Raw genomic sequence first — 18,503 nt, forward strand, 5'->3', positions numbered from 1 at the left:
CACATCAAATAAAATATTTCATACTCAGGAAAGGCCAAATCACATTCCCGCATGTGTGTCCTTAAGTGGTATTTTTATGGAAGGAAACTTTCTTTGAAACAAATGTCAGAACAGCAGTTGAGCTTATGAAAGGCACTGAGAAGCCATGGCACAGAGGTTTTAAGACATTGCAGGTAAAAAGCACAGTCCTCCACCTCAGTGCCTTGCATGGTCGTCACACACGTTTGATGCTTGGATGGCCCACCTCTGTGTACAGGTGTCCTCACTCACTTGCACATCGTTCACAGCAAAACCTGGTAATCAGACTGCTTGTGTATGAGAAATGGAAGTGGCTGGCGGATTGGTCATCTGGTCCCCCAACTGCTCAGCCTCAGGACAAGAAGGGATCACAAGGCTGTATGGGATTCTATCTGCACATCCCTGGATGAGCAAGGAAATTAAGCTGTTTTCTTACACAGCTGAGAGATTCAGGTGCTCTGAACCCCAAGTGGAGAGCTTCGATCCACCACCACACTTCTGTCTGGGTTTCTTGGAGGGGGTGTGATGGGTATTTGCCGGTAACCTGTGCCTGAGAAGGAGATTAGGGTTGGCCTTGGTCCCCTGCCTGGGGAGGCCCCTGCGATTGAGAGATGTTGTGGTACATCATCAGGAAAAGGTTGCCACAAATCTCATTTCTGTCTCTGCCTTCCCGGATGCCTGACCACCGCCTCTTTTTTTTTCATTCATTTGTACATACATTCCTCAAGTATTTACCGAACACCTATTTCAGGCATAAGCCTGGGCTCGCCAGGGCAGGAGTGTACAGAAGACGCTTGTTTTCTCCTCTCCCTCTCAATGGGTCTTCTCTCCTTCTCTCTCTCCCCATAATTCAAGTGGTAACAGGGGTGGATGGAGGAATATCCAAAATTCATCCCTGTTGGAGACATCCTTGCCAGGAATTTCCAGCAACCCCCTGGGGAGAGTGGCAGATTGATGAGAGTCCAGCTGGGACTCACAAGGGGGTGGAGGGAAGTGGGGGTGAAAGGAAACCCGCAGCCAGGCTGTCTGCCCAAGCCCAAGCTATAGGTCTCGTTTATCAGGCACTTGCTCTGTGCCAGGCTCTGGTTGTGCCGTCTCTCCTACCTCATTCAACCTTCCAACCCATGAGGTAGTTATTATACCTGGGCCTGTTTCTTTATGAGGAAACTAAGGCCAGGAGAGGGAAGTGACTTGCCCAAGGTCACCCAGCTAGGAAGCAATATAGCCCCAGTTCAAGCTTAGGTCTATTTTCAATGCCCAGGGATTTTAAAAACTCAGAATGTGGCTTAGATGTCAGCATTAAAATAGTTTGAAAGTATAGTATTAGTCGCTCAGTCGTATCCAACTCTTTCAGACCCCATGGACTGTAGCTTTCCAGGGTGCTCTGTCCATGGAATTCTCCAGGCAAGAATACTGGAGTGAGTTGCCATTTCCTTCTCCAGAGGAACTTCCCGACCCAGGGACTGAACCCAGGGACTGAACCCAGGTCTCCTGCATTACAGGCAGATTCTGAGCCACCAGGGAAGTAGTTTAGGAGCTTCTAAAAGGTTCTATCAGCCCTGTTTCTCTCCCTAGTTTACTTTATTTTTTGTATTCAAGAATTATGATTTTAGGGAACTCCCTGGTGGTCCAGTGGTTAAGACTCAGCACTTTCACTGCTGTGGGTCTGGGTTCGATCCCTAGTCAGGAGACTAAAATCCTACTACCTTGTGCCACGGCCAAAAAAAAAACAAAAGGAATGGTTTTTAATAATAGCTCCCATTTATTGAGCACTTACATGTCAGGAACTATACTAAGCACTTTTACACTCATAGGTTTCATTTACTCCTCACAACACCCTAGGAAGTATTGTTGTTGTTGTTACTATCCTTATTTTACAAATGAGGAAAGCAACACTTAGAAAGCCCAGGGTTACTCAGCATGTAAAAACTGAGCACAGCTTTATACCAGGTTCCTCTGACACATCAAAGCCACTTAGCTGCTAGAGTATCATCTCGCCTTGAGCCCTCTATGATATTATTTTGAAGAGTCTTTCCTCAGACTTTCATCTCACCCTTTCCCTGTCCATATAAATCTCACCCATTTCTGTCCTGTAAGTGAGCTACGGCACTGTCTCCTCTATAATCTCCACCCCAAGACCACTTATTATTCCCAATACCCAATCAGCCTAGACATCCCAAGCATGTATCCATATAGGAGGATTCATAACCAGAACATTACTAGCACCAAATTTTTAGTCACCTTTATAGATAAGCTCATGGAATCTTCAGAAGACAAAGTAAAACCATAAATTCTTATATTTAGAAATAACACATACTACTTAAAACTTGATTTTTTAAAAAAATGCCTCCTAGTTTGGTGATCTCTCACCAGCAAAATCTCTCAAATGAAGGGGAAAATCCACCTTCCTGAAAATCGGTTTATTTTATAAACAATGATAAGGTGGCCCTTTCAAAAGTGTTGCTTAATTAGTGATTCAGAATTTAAACATACGTTCCTAGTGATGTGTCCCAAATGACCATATCCCTTGAGAAGGACAATCCTTCCTATTTCTTTAATCTGCTCCTTCCCCCTGGTTTTGTAGCACAAACACCAGGGCAGCTGCCATTTTGTGCCGAGAGTTTGTCTTTCCATTTTCCAAGGGAGCAAAGAACAAGAAATATCTCTCTTATCTCCCAATCCCCTGGATGGGGTCATGCCCTTACTCTATTTCAGCCTCCACCTCTAGGCAGTCAGAAAAATAACTCTGAACCACCCAGAGAATGAACACCTGCTTCAGTGACTGTCCCAACGTGAACATACTAATCCCCGGGTTTAGGAGAGGGTCGCCTTCCATGCAAAATGGCCAGGCTCTTCTGCTGGGTCAGCCCTGCTGGTTTTAATAGCGCTGTCTTGATTTCTAACAGCTGAGGGCCACAGTTGTTCAGTTCTTATTGTGAGCTAGTACATGGCTCAAACAATGAAAGATTCTTCATGAGGAGTCTGAGAGAATGCCAGATGGTAGTATTCGGGGAAACCAGCTCAGTTCCTTTCTCCAACATCTCAAGCTAGTGCCTTTGACCAGGAACCAAGAACATCCCAGCCCCACTGATTTCTTAATGCTCACCACGTGGGCTTTTCTTAAAGTGAGTACTAAAATGTTTCTGGAAGTTCAGCTTGTATGAGGGCACCAGGGTTGCCCAGCAAGTTATTTAGAACAAGGAGCCAATGTGAAGTCCCTTTCAGCGGTCTGTTCCCTTCCCCCTCCCATCCAAGCCCTGCGCATAGCTTCACAAACATCCAGGCCTGGTAAACATACCCCAGCATTCCTTTTAAAGACATGATGAAATCAGAAAGAGACACAATCTCTGTCCTCGGGGTGGAAGTACGACCATGTGATTCCCCACTTCTGTAACAAATGCAAGAGTTTGAGAAAGTGAGGTACCTTTTTTCCAGTCATAGAGATCTTGAGGGTTGAGCTTGCAGGCCATTCTTCAGAGTTGGGGTTGCCATATTTGGTGGCTTTGTACAGAAGCTATGCACATTTCCCTTGTCAAAAATAGATGGAGAAGGCCTGAATATATAGCATGTCCTAAGGTGCATTATACTCTGGGTCACCATGCAGCTCATGGAATAAATGTGTTCCACTGAAATCAGGAATGATAGCTTGGTCTTAAGAAATCAAAACTACGAGGAGTGATCAGTGACCTTGAATTATCTTCTCTGAGCACTTCTGAATTTCTGTCTCTTATTTATTGCTTTTTTTCTCGATTCCCTCTGTTTGAAAAGCTATTAGTTTCCTCACCTTCCCATCTGTCATCACCCCATAAATAATCTATGCCTCTTTTTGTAATGTCCTCTTTGTCAGACACCTGCCCTGTATTATTTTCCTAGCACTGGCAAATACTAGAGAGAAAACTCTGGAAGCTCCATGCTTATGGCAGATGCTTCCAATCCTGTTTTTGCCATTTACTAGCTTTGTGTCTTTAGTGAGTTCCCTAATGTATCTGATCCTCAACTTCTTCTGTAAAATGGGGCTATTACTAAGAGTACCTCCCACATGGGGCTGCTATGAGGATTCAGTGAGATACTGCAAGTAAAGCCCCTTAGCACAGTGTCTCGGTAAATGTTTGTTTCCTTCCTTCCTTCCTTCTTCAGAGGAATTTCAGTTTCTCCACCAGACAGCTGCCTCTAAAGAACAGCCTTAGGTGGACTCAGTTTCTTTGTTCCCATAACTTAGGGATACAAAGGAAACTTTAAAAAGTGATAGTGGAAACACAAATGACACATTCAGCCGCTGTCTAACAGGCCTGCCACCTTCAGCCTGTGAATACTCTGTTCTTCCTTTTGTCATTTTCAAACCTTGGGCTATACTGGAAAGTTCGTCTCTGCCCCTCACTGCCATTTGCCCTCTTAGAGCTTCTCTCAGCTTTTTGCAGCTGTGGGAAGTTGCTCCCAGAGGCCCTCTGTTCCTTTTGTTTGCTCTGCTCCCTTGGCTGAGCTTGAGAGTCAATTCTTCTCCCTCTCCTAAACAACCCGGCCGCCAGCACTGACGCAGAATTCACCACGTATCTTGAAGCAGTGGTCCATAGGTCAAGTCACTGCAGGACTTTCCCTTCCTTGCCACAATGATTTGCTCACTGTAGTATCTTCCAATTTTGTATCTGGTGTAAAGGCGGAGAGAAACCAGGCAGGCTCCTGGGAAGGCCCAAGGCCTAGAGTCTCCACCCTTCTGGGCCCCCATTTCCAGTTTTAACATGTGATGTTTGCCTTTGAGGACCTTACAGGATTGCTGCAAGGATCAATGGAGATAACGAGAGAACACACTCTACGGGAGGGGTATCTCTATACACAGAAAAGATAGCCAAATTAAAGAAAAAAGCAGAGATTTATTGCCATATGTGACTCATATATATTGAAACAAACTTCCAAAAATCCTAGGATTCTGTAATTGCTTAGAACATTGCAAAGAAGTACAAAAAGAGGGGGGAGTTGTTTCCCCCACTCCTTTCTAGGTTAAATAGAGAATATTTAGGCTTTTGAGCACTTGCCCTACAGCTATGATGCTAGTTCCAAGGAGCAGAGCCCCAACCCTTCCATTCAGCGCAGGAACTTTGTAAAGAGAACCCCCAGGGAGACTTTCAGAGGTTGTGCTGCTTGAAAGGGCCAAGTCAGCCCCCCGTCATTTAGAGCTGGACAGTAAGCCCCATTCTGAGGGCTACATTGTGACTCACCCTCCCTTCTGCCCTGGCACCTTGTCCTTATCACTGCCACCAATATCAGCAAGGGCTAGTCACAACAAAAACCTGGCTGAAGACTCAGGTCCCTGTGAGGCCGTATTGTGTAGTCCTGTATATATCAGGAAGATGTATATAAATAACTGCATACTCTTGCGTGTGTGTGTGTGTATTCTCTCCTGCCTATATTCATGATATATGCACTAATTATGATCACATTATGATACATGATTATGAACACATTATGAATTACGATCATATATTATGAACACACACATGGGAACACACACGTGGCATTTGGTGATAGAGCCTTCAAGACACTGTAATCTAGCCTTGCACATAGGACAGGAATTCCCTCTCCAGCCATCCTGACAAGTGACCACCCAGGCTCTACCGGAAGGCCTGCAGAGAACCAAGGAAGCTTAGTTCTACAACAGACTTCTCTGTGCATTTTTGGACAACTTTTAAAGTTAGAAAAAGTCTCCCTGATATTACACTAAAATCTCCCTCCCTCTTTCCACTCTCTTGCAGGCATCCAGTACCATCAGCAGCTTTAGACAGTACCTTTAGATAGGCTCCTTTCTTTCTAACTCCATGTCTCCATTTCTGGTTAGTTATCATCTTCCTAATCCCAAGTGGAATTTAACGTTGTAACAAGACAAAGAGTCAGAATGTTCATCCTTTCAAACTCTTATCTCAGGAAGGAGGCATGTGTATCTGTTCAATTTGTTGGAAAAAATATATTTATTAGTTTCCTAAGGCTGCTGAAGACTCTTGAGAGTCCCTTGGACTGCAAGGAGATCCAACCAGTCCATTCTAAAGGAGATCGGTCCTGGGTGTTCTTTGGAAGGAATGATGCTAAAGCTGAAACTCCAGTACTTTGGCCACCTCATGCGAAGAGTTGAGTCATTGGAAAAGACTCTGATGCTGGGAGGGATTAGGGGCAGGAGGAGAAGGGGATGACAGGATGAGATGGTTGGATGGCATCACCGACTCGACGGACGTGAGTTTGAGTGAACTCCGGGAGTTGGTGATGGACAGGGAGGCCTGGTGTGCTGCAATTCATGGGGTCGCAAAGAGTCAGACACGACTGAGCAACTGAACTGAACTGAACTGAACTGAAGGCTGATGTACAAAGTAGCCCAAACTGGGAGGCTTAAAACAACAAAAATACATTCTCTCACAGTTCTGGAAGCCAGAAGTCCAAGATCAAAATGTCATCAGGGCCATGCTCTCTCTCTGATGGCTCTAAGAGTGGATCCTTCATTGCCTCTTCTAGTTTCTGATGTTTGATGAAAATCCTGGGCCTTCTTTGGCTTGTAAATGATCGCTCCTGTCACATGGCTGTCTTCTCCCTGTGACTTCACATCATCTTCCCTCTGTGTCCAAATTTCCCCTTTTAGTAAGAGCATCAGTCATATTGGATTAGAGCCCACCCTAATGATCTCATTTTAATTTCATTATCTCTGTAAAGACCCTATTTCCAAATAAGGTTACATTCTGGGGTACCAGGGGTGAGGACTTCAACATATGAATATGAGGGGACATAATTCCACATGTATATATGTATATATATATATATATACACACACATATACATTTATAGCTAAATGATATTAAGTTCAACAGCTTGGCCCTTGAGAAATATTTTAGAAAAGAGGCCTTTGTTCTTAGTTAAGGGGAAGATAGATTTTCAGGAGGAGAGGCCCTCCTCTTTTTGTTGTTAATATATATTTTAATAGTATTATATATCACATATATATATATTATCAGATATAATAATGTAATAGGTTAGCCTAACATTATTTATATGCTATATATTTACTTTTAAATATATATACATTATAATAGACAGATGATAAACACAGGTTCAATGTATCATGTATCTATTTTAACGAAAGATTAATTGCATAGAGAAGGTACCAAGCCAACACTCTGCCTTAAGTATTTCGACATTGTGGGGATAAGGACCTATCATACCAAAAGTCAAATTTTTGTTATATAAAAGTTACAGATGGCAAAGATGGACAGTGATATCTACCAGTGAAATACAATAGCATATGCAGAGATGGGGTCAGCTTTAAAGCATTCTAGGGGAGCACTTAGGCTGGGGGCACGAAACAAAACCTGGAGTTAGCCTGGATCTCTCTCAGTCTGGAGTTGGTGGAGTGGATTGAGCAAGTCTGGCCCAGAGTGAGCCAAGGGTCAGCTTGTACCGGGGGAGACTTAATCCATCTTGCCTCTGATTTTTCAGGAACCTCTGGTGCTTTTTGATTTCCACCTCTGTGCTCAGAACTGACAGTGGACATGTAGATGAGCTCTGAGGAGGAACAGACATCCAGCCCATGTTTTGGTTCCTCCTTGTAGCTAAGGGAATCCATCCATGGATGACTTAGGAGATGTGTGTCCACTGGCTTCAGTCAATCCAGTGGTTCCAGGAAGCCCCTTCTAGGCACCCAGCACTCTTCAGTACCTTGTGGACCTGGGACTTTCAGTTCTGATGATACTGTGTCTCTCAGTTGCCTGACTTGGTCTGGGTGGTCTTAAGAATTTCTTCTCTCCTCCCATGTAAAGCCAAACCAGAGAAAGTTGCACCTATCTTCTGTGTAGAGGTTGACTTCATTTACTTATCTGATACCATCAGAGTGGGGGTAGCCTGTGAATCTCCCATTACATCGAGGCATGCTGACACTTGTTGTGCTTGGTTGCTTGATAGCAGGAAGGAGGGCAGCGACCTGGGTTGGGGAGTTAGTGCATGGAGTGCGGGCTCCGTTTCGAGTGGCTGGTTAGGAGCTAATCGAGAGGGCAGTGAGTATAGTTGGCCTGGGCCAACATACAGTCCTTGGCATCAGTGAGCTCAGTAGACAGGCAGGTGGGTAAGTGGGCAGGACTCTTGATGTGGGCCCTACACTTTCGACCAAGAAAATTTTCACTGTTGCCCCAGGACTTCAAGGAGGAGTTTGGGGAATGAGTGGAGGAAAGATCTACAGTAACAAGGTTCAGGCCTTTAGGGGCTGGATAAGGAGGCACAGGGGAAGATGGTAATTTCTGGTGGTTCCTTCATTCTTTTATTCAATAACTATGTACTGAGTACTTACCATGTACCAGACACTATAGTAGATCAAGACTCAGCTCCCTAAGGAATTTACCGCCCAAGGATTAAGGGATGGGAAAAAAATAGTAAGGATCATGGCAACAGCGGGAAATAGATTTGGGTTTTCCTATCTTCTTAATGTGTGTGTCTGTCTATTCGTCCATCAGTCCATCTGTGTGTGCCTGTATATGTGTGTGAGAGAAAAAGAGAGGGAGAGAAGGATTTGCCTTTCCCACAATGTCCTGGCCTCAGGGCAATGCCTCTTTACCTATTCCAATATGCAGGCAAGCCTCCCAAGCTATAGGCTCCCTAACAATGGGCAACAGCTTTCCTACCAAAGAAACCTTTTCTAAACCCTTTCTCCCTCTCGGGAGTCAAGGGATGGTGAATGGCCTCAGTCAGGGTGTATGCACATGGACCAAGTGGCCACATTCTGGGTGGGGGCATACACAAGGTAGCTTTGGATTTGAGAGAGCCACATATTAGTCAAGTCAGGTAAAAATCAGCCAAACAGCCTGTAAAGTAAACTGTGGTTTGATTTGGACTTAAGCCATCCTTCAGCCGGGGCCATAGACATGCACCTCACTTTAAGAAAACCTGTACCCAAAAATCCCAATTTTGAAAGGGAGAGAGGAATGTGCCTGACCGTTTTTGAAAGCCACCTAGAGCCCTTGTTTATTGACACAGGTGTATCAAAGAGGTGGTGAAGCCCTTGAAGGAGCGTCTGATTCAGTCCTCTGCCTTCTGATGGTAACACCCGGAAGTCATCTTGGGCGAAGGAGCCTTTCTCTGGTTTGGGCAGCCTTCCAGAAATGACTAATGGGTTAAAAAGGCGGCCATGCTGCTGCTGACTTGCAACCTCTGCCCAGACATAAACTTACCTTGTCTTTTGAAATGAGAAGGGACTCTGAGGCTTTGTGGCAAAGGGTGTCATTTTCTGAAAAATCAAACTCAAATAAATTGTTAAATTAACACATGAACTGGATTAGGGGCACGCATTTGGGATTTTCCTTACATTTTATGGAAATTATGAAATACATCCCTTCGTTCAACTTTAAAGACTGAACTAACTCAGCTTCTCTTCATGAAAGGGAACGGGTTCCCATAACCTGATATTTACCATTTCCACCAAAGTATAGCTTTCTATATTTATTTGGAAATGCTTATGTTCAGTCAGGGTATAGTTTACCCTTATTTTGACTTGATTTCACATCAGACTCCTCACCTTTTAGTAACCAAATTTATGACCCAGCGAAAACTTCTCTCTCTTACAAGGAGCTTGGATTCTTACTTATTTCGCAACCTTTATTTGTGCATGAGATGAACCATGACATTTAAACTATGCTTGATAGCTTAACAGATTATAAGAACAAAACCAGATGGCCCAAACAAAAATAATGCTTTGATTGCCTTCAAATTCAATGTCAAAAATTAAAAACAATACAAGCAACTTCTGCAGCTCAACTCCAGAATAATAAACGACCCAATCAAAAAATGGGCCAAAGAACTAAATAGACATTTCTCCAAAGAAGACATACGGATGGCTAACAAACACATGAAAAGATGCTCAACATCACTCATTATTAGAGAAACGCAAATCAAAACCACAATGAGGTACCACTTCACACCAGTCAGAATGGCTGCGATCCAAAAATCTGCAAGCAATAAATGCTGGAGAGGGTGTGGAGAAAGGGAACCCTCCTACACTGCTGGTGGGAATGCAAACTAGTACAGCCACTATGGAGAACAGTGTGGAGATTCCTTAAAAATTGCAAATAGAACTCCCTTATGACCCAGCAATCCCACTTCTGGGCATACACACCGAGGAAACCAGAATTGAAAGAGACACATGTACCCCAATGTTCATCGCAGCACTATTTATAATAGCCAGGACATGGAAACAACCTAGATGTCCATCAGCAGATGAATGGATAAGCGTATACACAATGGAGTATTACTCAGCCGTTAAAAGAATTCATTTGAATCAGTTCTGATGAGATGGATGAAACTGGAGCCGATTATACAGAGTGAAGTAAGCCAGAAAGAAAAACACCAATACAGTATACTAACACATATATATGGAATTTAGGAAGATGGCAATGACGACCTGTATGCAAGACAGGAAAGAGACACAGATGTGTATAACGGACTTTTGGACTCAGAGGGAGAGGAGAGGGTGGGATGATTTGGGAGAATGACATTCTAACATGCATACTATCATGTGAATTGAATCGCCAGTCTATGTCTGACGCAGGATGCAGCATGCTTGGGGCTGGTGCATGGGGATGACCAGAAAGATGTTATGGGGAGGGAGGTGGGAGGGGGGTTCATGTTTGGGAATGCATGTAAGAATTAAAGATTTTAAAATTTAAAAAATAAAAAACTAAAAAAAAAAAATAAAAAAAAAAAAAAAAAAAAAAAAAAAAAAAAAAAAAATTAAAAACAGCTTTCAAAAAGCCTTGCCTTTTTTTTTTTTTTCAGAAATGACTTTGGATCATATATATTTATATAGACTTTTCTGCTCCCTGCAAAACTAAAAGTATAGAAACTAAAAATTTAACAATGATTATTTTGAAATCAAAGAATGCTTTCTGTTTTTTCTACATCTCCCAATTTTTCTATAGTTTTTTCCCTCCACTGTTTCCAACTTTAGAATCAGAGGGGGAAAAAAAACCACACTTTTAATGATTAGTTTAATTTGAATGAAATCTTTCCTAGGGTTGAGTCAAGGTGTTTTCCTCGGTTGAGAGAATGGACATTGTTAAGCATTAGCAGTTCATAATTCTTCTTCCTCACCAAACAATGAGTAATGTGTGGTTACTTTAACAGCTTGCTTCATGAGGCTGGAAAACAAAACTGGGCCCAGATTTCTTTAGAATAAATGTAAGTTCTACAAAAGCAGTAATTAAATTTTCTAACTCACCTTAATGTACCTTCAACATCATTAATATAATCACAATCCTCACTTTCTTTGAGAGCAGCAAACCAAGTAATTCTTTATAACTGGGCCTCAATTTTAAAAGGCTCCCAAACTTTGAGATAGTTGGCTGGGCAAAGTCAACATGTGACTATTTGAATTTCTAAACTAAAGGGTCCACAGAGTGTTAGGATTCTTCTGTTTTTATTTTTTTAGAAGGATTTTTATTCCAACTCAGATTCATTTTTCTTCAAATCAGCTGCAAGAGCATGAACAAACTTTGCTGCAAATCAATGCCCTGACAGTTATATTTCCCTGAGATAATTGCATACTGCTTTGGAGTTTCCTTTTCCCCTCTGTTTCCTTTTGTTTTGACAACAAGATTCTGGGAAAACAATATACAAGTGATAACTCTGCTGTCATGAGTATACTGAATTTTAAAAATAAATAACTGTTGACCCCAAAAGCTTCCAGGAGCCTATGGAGTGAATTCTTTTTCCAAACTGTTCTCAAACCAGATGTGGAAATGTTTAGCTAATTCCCCTCCCCATTCCCCATGCAAAGAGTTCATATGTGTCTTTAACGACATCAGAGGCGATGAGGAGGCAAAAGTCCTGTCTGCTTTCAAGGAGATTTGTGTTACACATCTCCATTTGCTCACCAACATCACAAGACTAAGTTAGACTTCAGCTTTTGTCTCTCTTAAAAAATATTTTCTTTTCCATGAGATTAAAAACGCTCTGTGTTTAGACCAATATTCAATCTCTTTCTTGTAAGACATTAAGAAATAGAGTTCATATTCCCAGAATGAAACGTTTCATGTTTTTTTTTTTTTAATGTAAAGGATGTATTAAGATTTAGGCTTATTAGGGCATTTTTTTAAAAGGGGAGAGGAGGAAAACTCTTTTAAAAGAACTGATGGAAACTGTGTATGCATGAACCACATTTAGAAAAACAGAAAGCTACTGTACTCTATAGCTGCAAGGAAAGCAAACATTTTGCATCCACGTGTCATTAGCAGCTCTGGATTTACTGGCCTCTCTATAGCTCAGTTCAGGACTGTAGTACAAATAGCTGAGCCCTGTTTGGTTATACAAATGCATCAAAGCTCATAGATTCTGGGATGTCACAGGGATAATTTGCGGTTTTTCTAACAGTCCAACCTCCTCTAAGAAGCCAGGGTGAATGTTCCCTTCTCTGCAGTTATTTCTTCCCCAAATCTTAACTCCCTTAGCTCCTGGGATGCTGTACACAGACCCAACTATGGCTAAAAATAGCTCTAATTTGGCATCCCCACACAGCCCTCTCTTCTCGCACCCCCTTCCCATCTTTAGCCCTTCAGCCCTCTTTTTCCTCTGCTCCCCCTCACCCTGTAATCAAAGCCCACCCTCTCCCTCCCCAGTCAAGTCCAAGATCCCATTTTACCAGCGCATCTCAGCTGGATGTTAGAAAGGGCTGCTGACCTGATGAATTCACACTGTGTTGTGAATGAGTTATAACCATCCCTTAACTCACACCCACACTCCCACACACACACACTCTCTAACTTCCCTGAGAATTGCAGGCATTAGGGAAAGGAGGCTGCCCAGTTCTGATGACCTGTACTCAGCAAAACAGAGCAACTCCCCAAGAGTGGCATTAAGCTAAGCCTTAGCAAGTTCATTAACAAGTGCCTTCTGCTCTCTCCTGATGTCCCAACTCCTCTCTCTCACCTTAGAGAGGCAGCCATTTTTCTTCCTTTGGTCACACACAGCTTATGGGATCTTAGTTCCCCAACCAGGGATTGAACCAGCACCCCTGGCATTGGAGGCACAGAGTCTTAACCTCTGGACCACCAGGAAAGTCCCTAGAGATGCAGTCTTAAACATAGGTCCCAGTAACTTCATTTTTCAGTTTTATCTGAGCCCAAGCTATGTTGTCACACACATTTATTGCTCCAATCTTCTGGCAATCTTGTGGTTACAAAAAAATCAGAGGAAACAAATTCTGTCCTTTGCTAAATAAACTCCCAAACTCAGTGATGTTTACTAAAACCCTTCCTTCAAGACTGATTCAGTGAATGTAATTCAAAAAGTTAATGTTGGGGGTGAGAGTGAGGTAGTCTAAAATGATTGGTTGGGGGGGCAACTGTAATGTTTCTCAGACAATCTGGGCTTTTTGTAATTCTCTTTGGATTAAAGGAGGAGAAGGGAAGATAGAAAAGATGCTCAAGGGAAGGAGAAGAAATGGATGGCTAACTCTCTGGATGAGAACACAGCCTTAAACTTGGTCTCAGTTTAGGAGTTTGAACAACAAAACTGGAGTGGAAGGATTGTTTCCCTGGCCTATTTCCAGGAAGTACTTAAAAGGGAAGTTTTTGTTCAGGGCAAATAGATCCAGACTGTGAGACGACGTAGGAAGGAGGAAAGAGGGAGAGAGAGAGAGAGAAGAACACTCCTAAAGTGAGCTCAGGACAAGGTGGTCTTCCTGAGACCAAGACAGTAGTACGGCAGTGATGGCGCGATGACCTCAGCTTCCAGAAGCAACCTCAGCAAATGCACATCATTCTGGAGCAAGTAGCTTGTTTATTTAGCTGTTGAGTCATTATCCAGGAGCAGCTGGCATCAGAATTCACTTGGTTTTTGTTGTTGCTGTGGTCATCACCATTGTATTTTGTTTGGTTGGTTTTTTGGAGGCGTAAGAGGGTTGAGTTTTCAGTTTGGTGTGGCTGTTGTTTTCTGTTCGTTTTTTTCTTTTTTTGCTTTGTGGAAAACAAACCAAAAAATAGTCTTAAGAGAGACATTTCAGAACAAAGAGGAAAGGAAGGAGCCAGGTAAACCTCTTAGGCTTCTCTTTACACCTCAATATCCTCAAGAGAATGAGGAGTCAGTAACAAGGGAGGGAAAGACAGGGGCACCAATCAGATCAAGCGCTGACATAAAAACAAAACTTTCCATCCAGGCCACAGCACCTGGCTAGTGGGCTCCTCTGCCATTAAAGAAAACAGCAAATTCATCAGTATCAAAGGAAAAGAAAAGCTGCATTTTTGCAACTGAGAAAGAGGGGAAGAAAGAACTGTCTTGGGATGCTTTCTATTTAGCACAGTGCTGGGCACATAGTAGACACTCAATAGATCAAATGAGTTCATTTACTCAAGGATTACTTAACTCATCAAGGAGCAAAAGTAAGACCCTGCATAGACATTTCCTTTGAAGTTTTAGTCACTTTTCTATTTGATTTATTCTATTTTCACTTTTAAAATGAAAGCTGAGTTGAACAGTATGTGATGATATTCCTGTTCCTTCCTTCTTTCTTCATGTGTACCCCTTCTGAAGCAGTGTTTCAGACACTTGTTCTTAGCATGACTCCTTTTTCCTCTTTATTACTCTGCCTGTCACTCTTAAGGAGGTAAAGGCAATAGGACTGGGAAATGGCTACAAAGCTTCCTATTGAAAAAGAAAATAAATTTAAAAGACCAGTGAAAATAAAAGAATGTCAAGCAAAGCATATGACTGCATGAGGTCCAAGCCATGGCCACAAAGAACACCTTAAGAGATGCCTTGACAATCAGTGTGTAAACTGCAAACCCATGACTTGCTTTCTTCAATATGGGACTTTTTGGTAGTTTTCATGTGTAATACGGATGGGGAAATGTCCAAATAAAAACCATTATGTTTTTATTTCTGCAATTTCACTATTTTATGAAGTGTCTTGAGGAATATATTAGGGAATCTATTGGTTATAATGGCCTATGATGCTACAGCTGGCATTTATATATATACATATATATATATATTTTATTGAAGTATAGTTGACTTACAATGTTTCAGGTGCACAGCAAGGTGATTCAGTTATACAAATACACATATATTATTTCTGAAATTATTTTCCATCATAGATTATTACAAGATATTGACTATAGTTGCCTAAGCTCTACAGTAAGTCTTTGTTGCTTATTGTGTATCTATTTTTTAATTAGAAATCTAGCCTTCTATTCATATTAAGTCAAATAAGTAGAATCAAGATATCATAATTTTTTTAGTTAGGCAAGAATTCGTAAGTTTTCTAAAATATATATATTGTACATACTTATACATATGTCTAGAAAATTTTTTCTACTACACTTGATAAAGGCTTGAGAAAGAACATCAAAAAAAAGAAGAGATGCAGAAATTGGAGAATGTAAACTAAATGAAATGGGAGTACTGGATATGAAATAGAAAAAGTGAAACTAACTAGATAAAAGTAAAAGGTCATCATATAGCCCAGTTGTTTTTAAACATGGCTACTGATTAGAAACATATCTGGAGCTCTGAAGAAAAAAGCAATACCTGAACATTTGTATTTTCAAAAAATTTCAAGATAATTCTGACATGCATCCAGATTTTAAAAAGTGATTATAGGTTTTTCTATTAGATCCCACTTTTGGTGATATAGAGTTACATTATTTTTCTATTGACCAATCATGATACAATGGTATTAAGTGAGTAATAGTTACATAATCACAAGAGTAAAAGATGTTTATTCATTTTCACAATCAATAGCCACTACTGGCATTTTTAAAGCATTCATTTGATCACTTTAAATGAGCCACTTGTTTGTCAGAAATAAACCACAATTTCTTGCTGGGTTTTCATTTAATTAAATTTGTTGCTAACCAAAAGAAGGCAATAGAGAAGAGTTCATTAGTATGGTATAGGGGAGGACATTGGGGCCTTCAGGAGGAAAGTGCTGTCAGCTTGAATTAAACTGTTATTGTCTGTCACCTTATTTAATGTTTGGCATGAAAACAGTTTTGTTTTCTTTTTTGTTGGGGTTGCACACAAAGGAATGCCACTCCTAATCAGTGTAGACTTTCATTGCATATGTGAGGAAGTTTTATACCAAAACAACATGGTAAAGTCATTTAAAGAAATCATTGTAGTTATCTAGAAACCCATGCATTCCAACAATGAATGAAAAATTCAGTTCTCTCTCACAAAGATATTTTCCTTTGCTTCTTATTTTTTTTCAGTTTTATTGAGGTATAATAGACAAATAAAATTGGAAGAGATTTAAAGTGTACAACGTGCTGATTTGACATACATTTACGTTGTGAAAGAATTCCCCCTATTGAGTTAATTAAACACATCCCTCACCTCACATGTTTAGCTTTTTTTCTTTTCAGTGAGAACATTTAAGTTCTACTTGCTTCACTTTTTTTTTTCGATGCTTTAGGAATGGCCTCTTTTTTTTTTTTTTTTTTTGGCTGTACTGTGGCATACAGGATCTTAGTTCCTGGACCAGGAATAGAACCCATGTCCCCTGCAGTGGACGCAAGGAATCTTAACCACTGGACCACCAAGGAAGTCCCTGGCCTTTTGTTTTTTGTTTTTTTTTTAAATGCTCATGTTTGAACTTACCATAAGAAATATGATGATTTGCCTTTTGTGTTTTTATGTGCTCTAGAACTCCTCAAGAGATAGCTTCCTGTTTCCTGAGAGTCGTTACCTGATAAGCTGCCAGAATGAAAGGTTTCGAGCTGATAAGAGAGCTGATCATCCTCACCTCTGTGTTTTCAGCCTGTTCCGGACAAAATCCAATGACTGTACTATGCTCGACAGACTGGTTCATGGTCACGGTACACCCCTTCATGTTGAACAACGAAGTATATGTACACTTCCATGAGTTACACTTGGGCCTGGGTTGCCCTGCCAACCATGTTCAGCCATATGCCTACCAATTCACCTATCGTGTGACAGAATGTGGTATCAGGGCCAAGGCTATCTCTCAGGACATGGTTCTCTACAGCTCTGAAATATACTACACTTCCAAGCATACCTCATCTAAGTATGTGATTCCAGTGTCATGTACTGCCCCGCTATGTTCCCCATGGCTCACGACGTCCTGCTCCAGGAACTTAGCCCCCAACGGAGGGGTCACAACCCGGAATGGCGAGACATGCTATGAAGTGTTCACCTTGTCACAGTCCAGCCAAAGGCCCAACTGCTATTGTCTGTCCTGTGTCTACAATGAAAGAGGGCAGAGACGAGCCCCACGTCACTAAGTAGACAAATAGAAGCTCTTATGACCCTCCTATGTGTGCTTTTGAGAAAAAACAACTCATGGTGATTTCATGAATGAGCTTTTTAAAAAAATTTTTTTTTGTATATTTTTAGGAGTAAATAAAATCCTGCTGGCATAGAAATATCAGTTGGGCATTTTTATTTCATAAACACATACAAAGCTTTTACTATGCACCAGACACTCTTCTAAGTGCTTTACAAATATGGGTGCCTGGTCCCTTCTCTAACATGACTTCTGTCTCCTTTAAGGGCCCCCAGTGAATCCCTCCATCTGTCTATGCATGTCCTTGAAACTCTGCACCACCCAACTTAGCACTTAGCCACATACCTTCTTAGTTTGATCTATCACTTTTCTGTATCACTTTTTGTCCATGGAAGGCAGAATTCACACTAGTGGTTTATAAATCACCAGTGGTTCTAGGAATCACTCAATTCACTTCCCACCAACTAGAAGGTATACTCCTGAGGCCAAGGGGTAAATCTTATACTCAGTCACAGACTGATAGTACTCTGAAAAGTTGCCCAACTTATGTGAACAGAAAATTTTCAGCCAAACCTGGCTATCCATTACTGTTCTCAAAGACTTGCAAAGGGAAGGTACATCAGTTTATTCAACAGTGAGTTCTCTGGGTCTCTTTTATAAGTGCACTAATCACATTCATGAAGACACAGTTCTCATGACCTAATTATCTTCCCAGCTCCTAATACTATCACACTGGGGGTTAGGATTTCAATATACAAATTAGGGAGGGGGAACAAATACCCAGTATATCACAGTCATGGCCATCGAAGAAACACAGCTGTTCATTTAAAAATCTCCTGCCCCTTCTTGAAGAAAACTGGGTAACAATCCCTGAAAACAATGTGTTCATTCAACCAACATTTAGCACCCTCATCCTATGTTCCAGGTATTATGTTAGATGCTGAGCATGCATTGGTGAATAAGACTAACATGGTCTAATCAGAAGACAAGTAAACAAGCCTAGAGAGCTAGAAGCTATTCTAGCCCAGAGAATGGGCCTGTTCAGAGGCCTGAAGATCAGGGATGCAGCCATCAGAGAAACTACAATTAGTTTAATCCAATATAGTTGGGGTAGAGGGCAGTTGACAGAGGTGAGAAATGGGGTAGAAAAGTAGCAATAAACAAGGCTATGTACAAGAAAATGAGGACTGCCCTTCCCATCCTCTCTTCACAAGCTTATGGATTATTAAAC

The 18,503-nt window shown here is 41.5% G+C and overlaps 1 protein-coding gene and 1 non-coding gene across 5 annotated transcripts in view; both read left to right on the forward strand.

Moving 5' to 3' along the window:
- PLAC1 (placenta enriched 1) overlaps positions 1–17,411 on the forward strand; it is a 77,557-nt gene extending 60,146 nt beyond the window's left edge. For all 4 annotated transcript variants that reach the window (XM_012107306.5, XM_042242135.2, XM_042242134.2 and 1 more), the window contains one exon: positions 16,673–17,411. In XM_012107306.5, the coding sequence (XP_011962696.1) occupies positions 16,731–17,270 (540 nt within the window). In that variant the 5' untranslated portion in view covers positions 16,673–16,730 and the 3' untranslated portion in view covers positions 17,271–17,411. The remainder of the gene's footprint in view (positions 1–16,672) is intronic.
- Positions 1,636–1,709, forward strand: TRNAE-UUC (transfer RNA glutamic acid (anticodon UUC)). Its single transcript has one exon. It is a non-coding gene; the product is annotated as a tRNA-Glu (tRNA).
- Positions 17,412–18,503: the final 1,092 nt, after the last annotated feature.

The sequence above is a fragment of the Ovis aries genome, chromosome X, assembly GCF_016772045.2.
Source record: "Ovis aries strain OAR_USU_Benz2616 breed Rambouillet chromosome X, ARS-UI_Ramb_v3.0, whole genome shotgun sequence".
Lineage (NCBI taxonomy): Eukaryota > Metazoa > Chordata > Mammalia > Artiodactyla > Bovidae > Ovis > Ovis aries.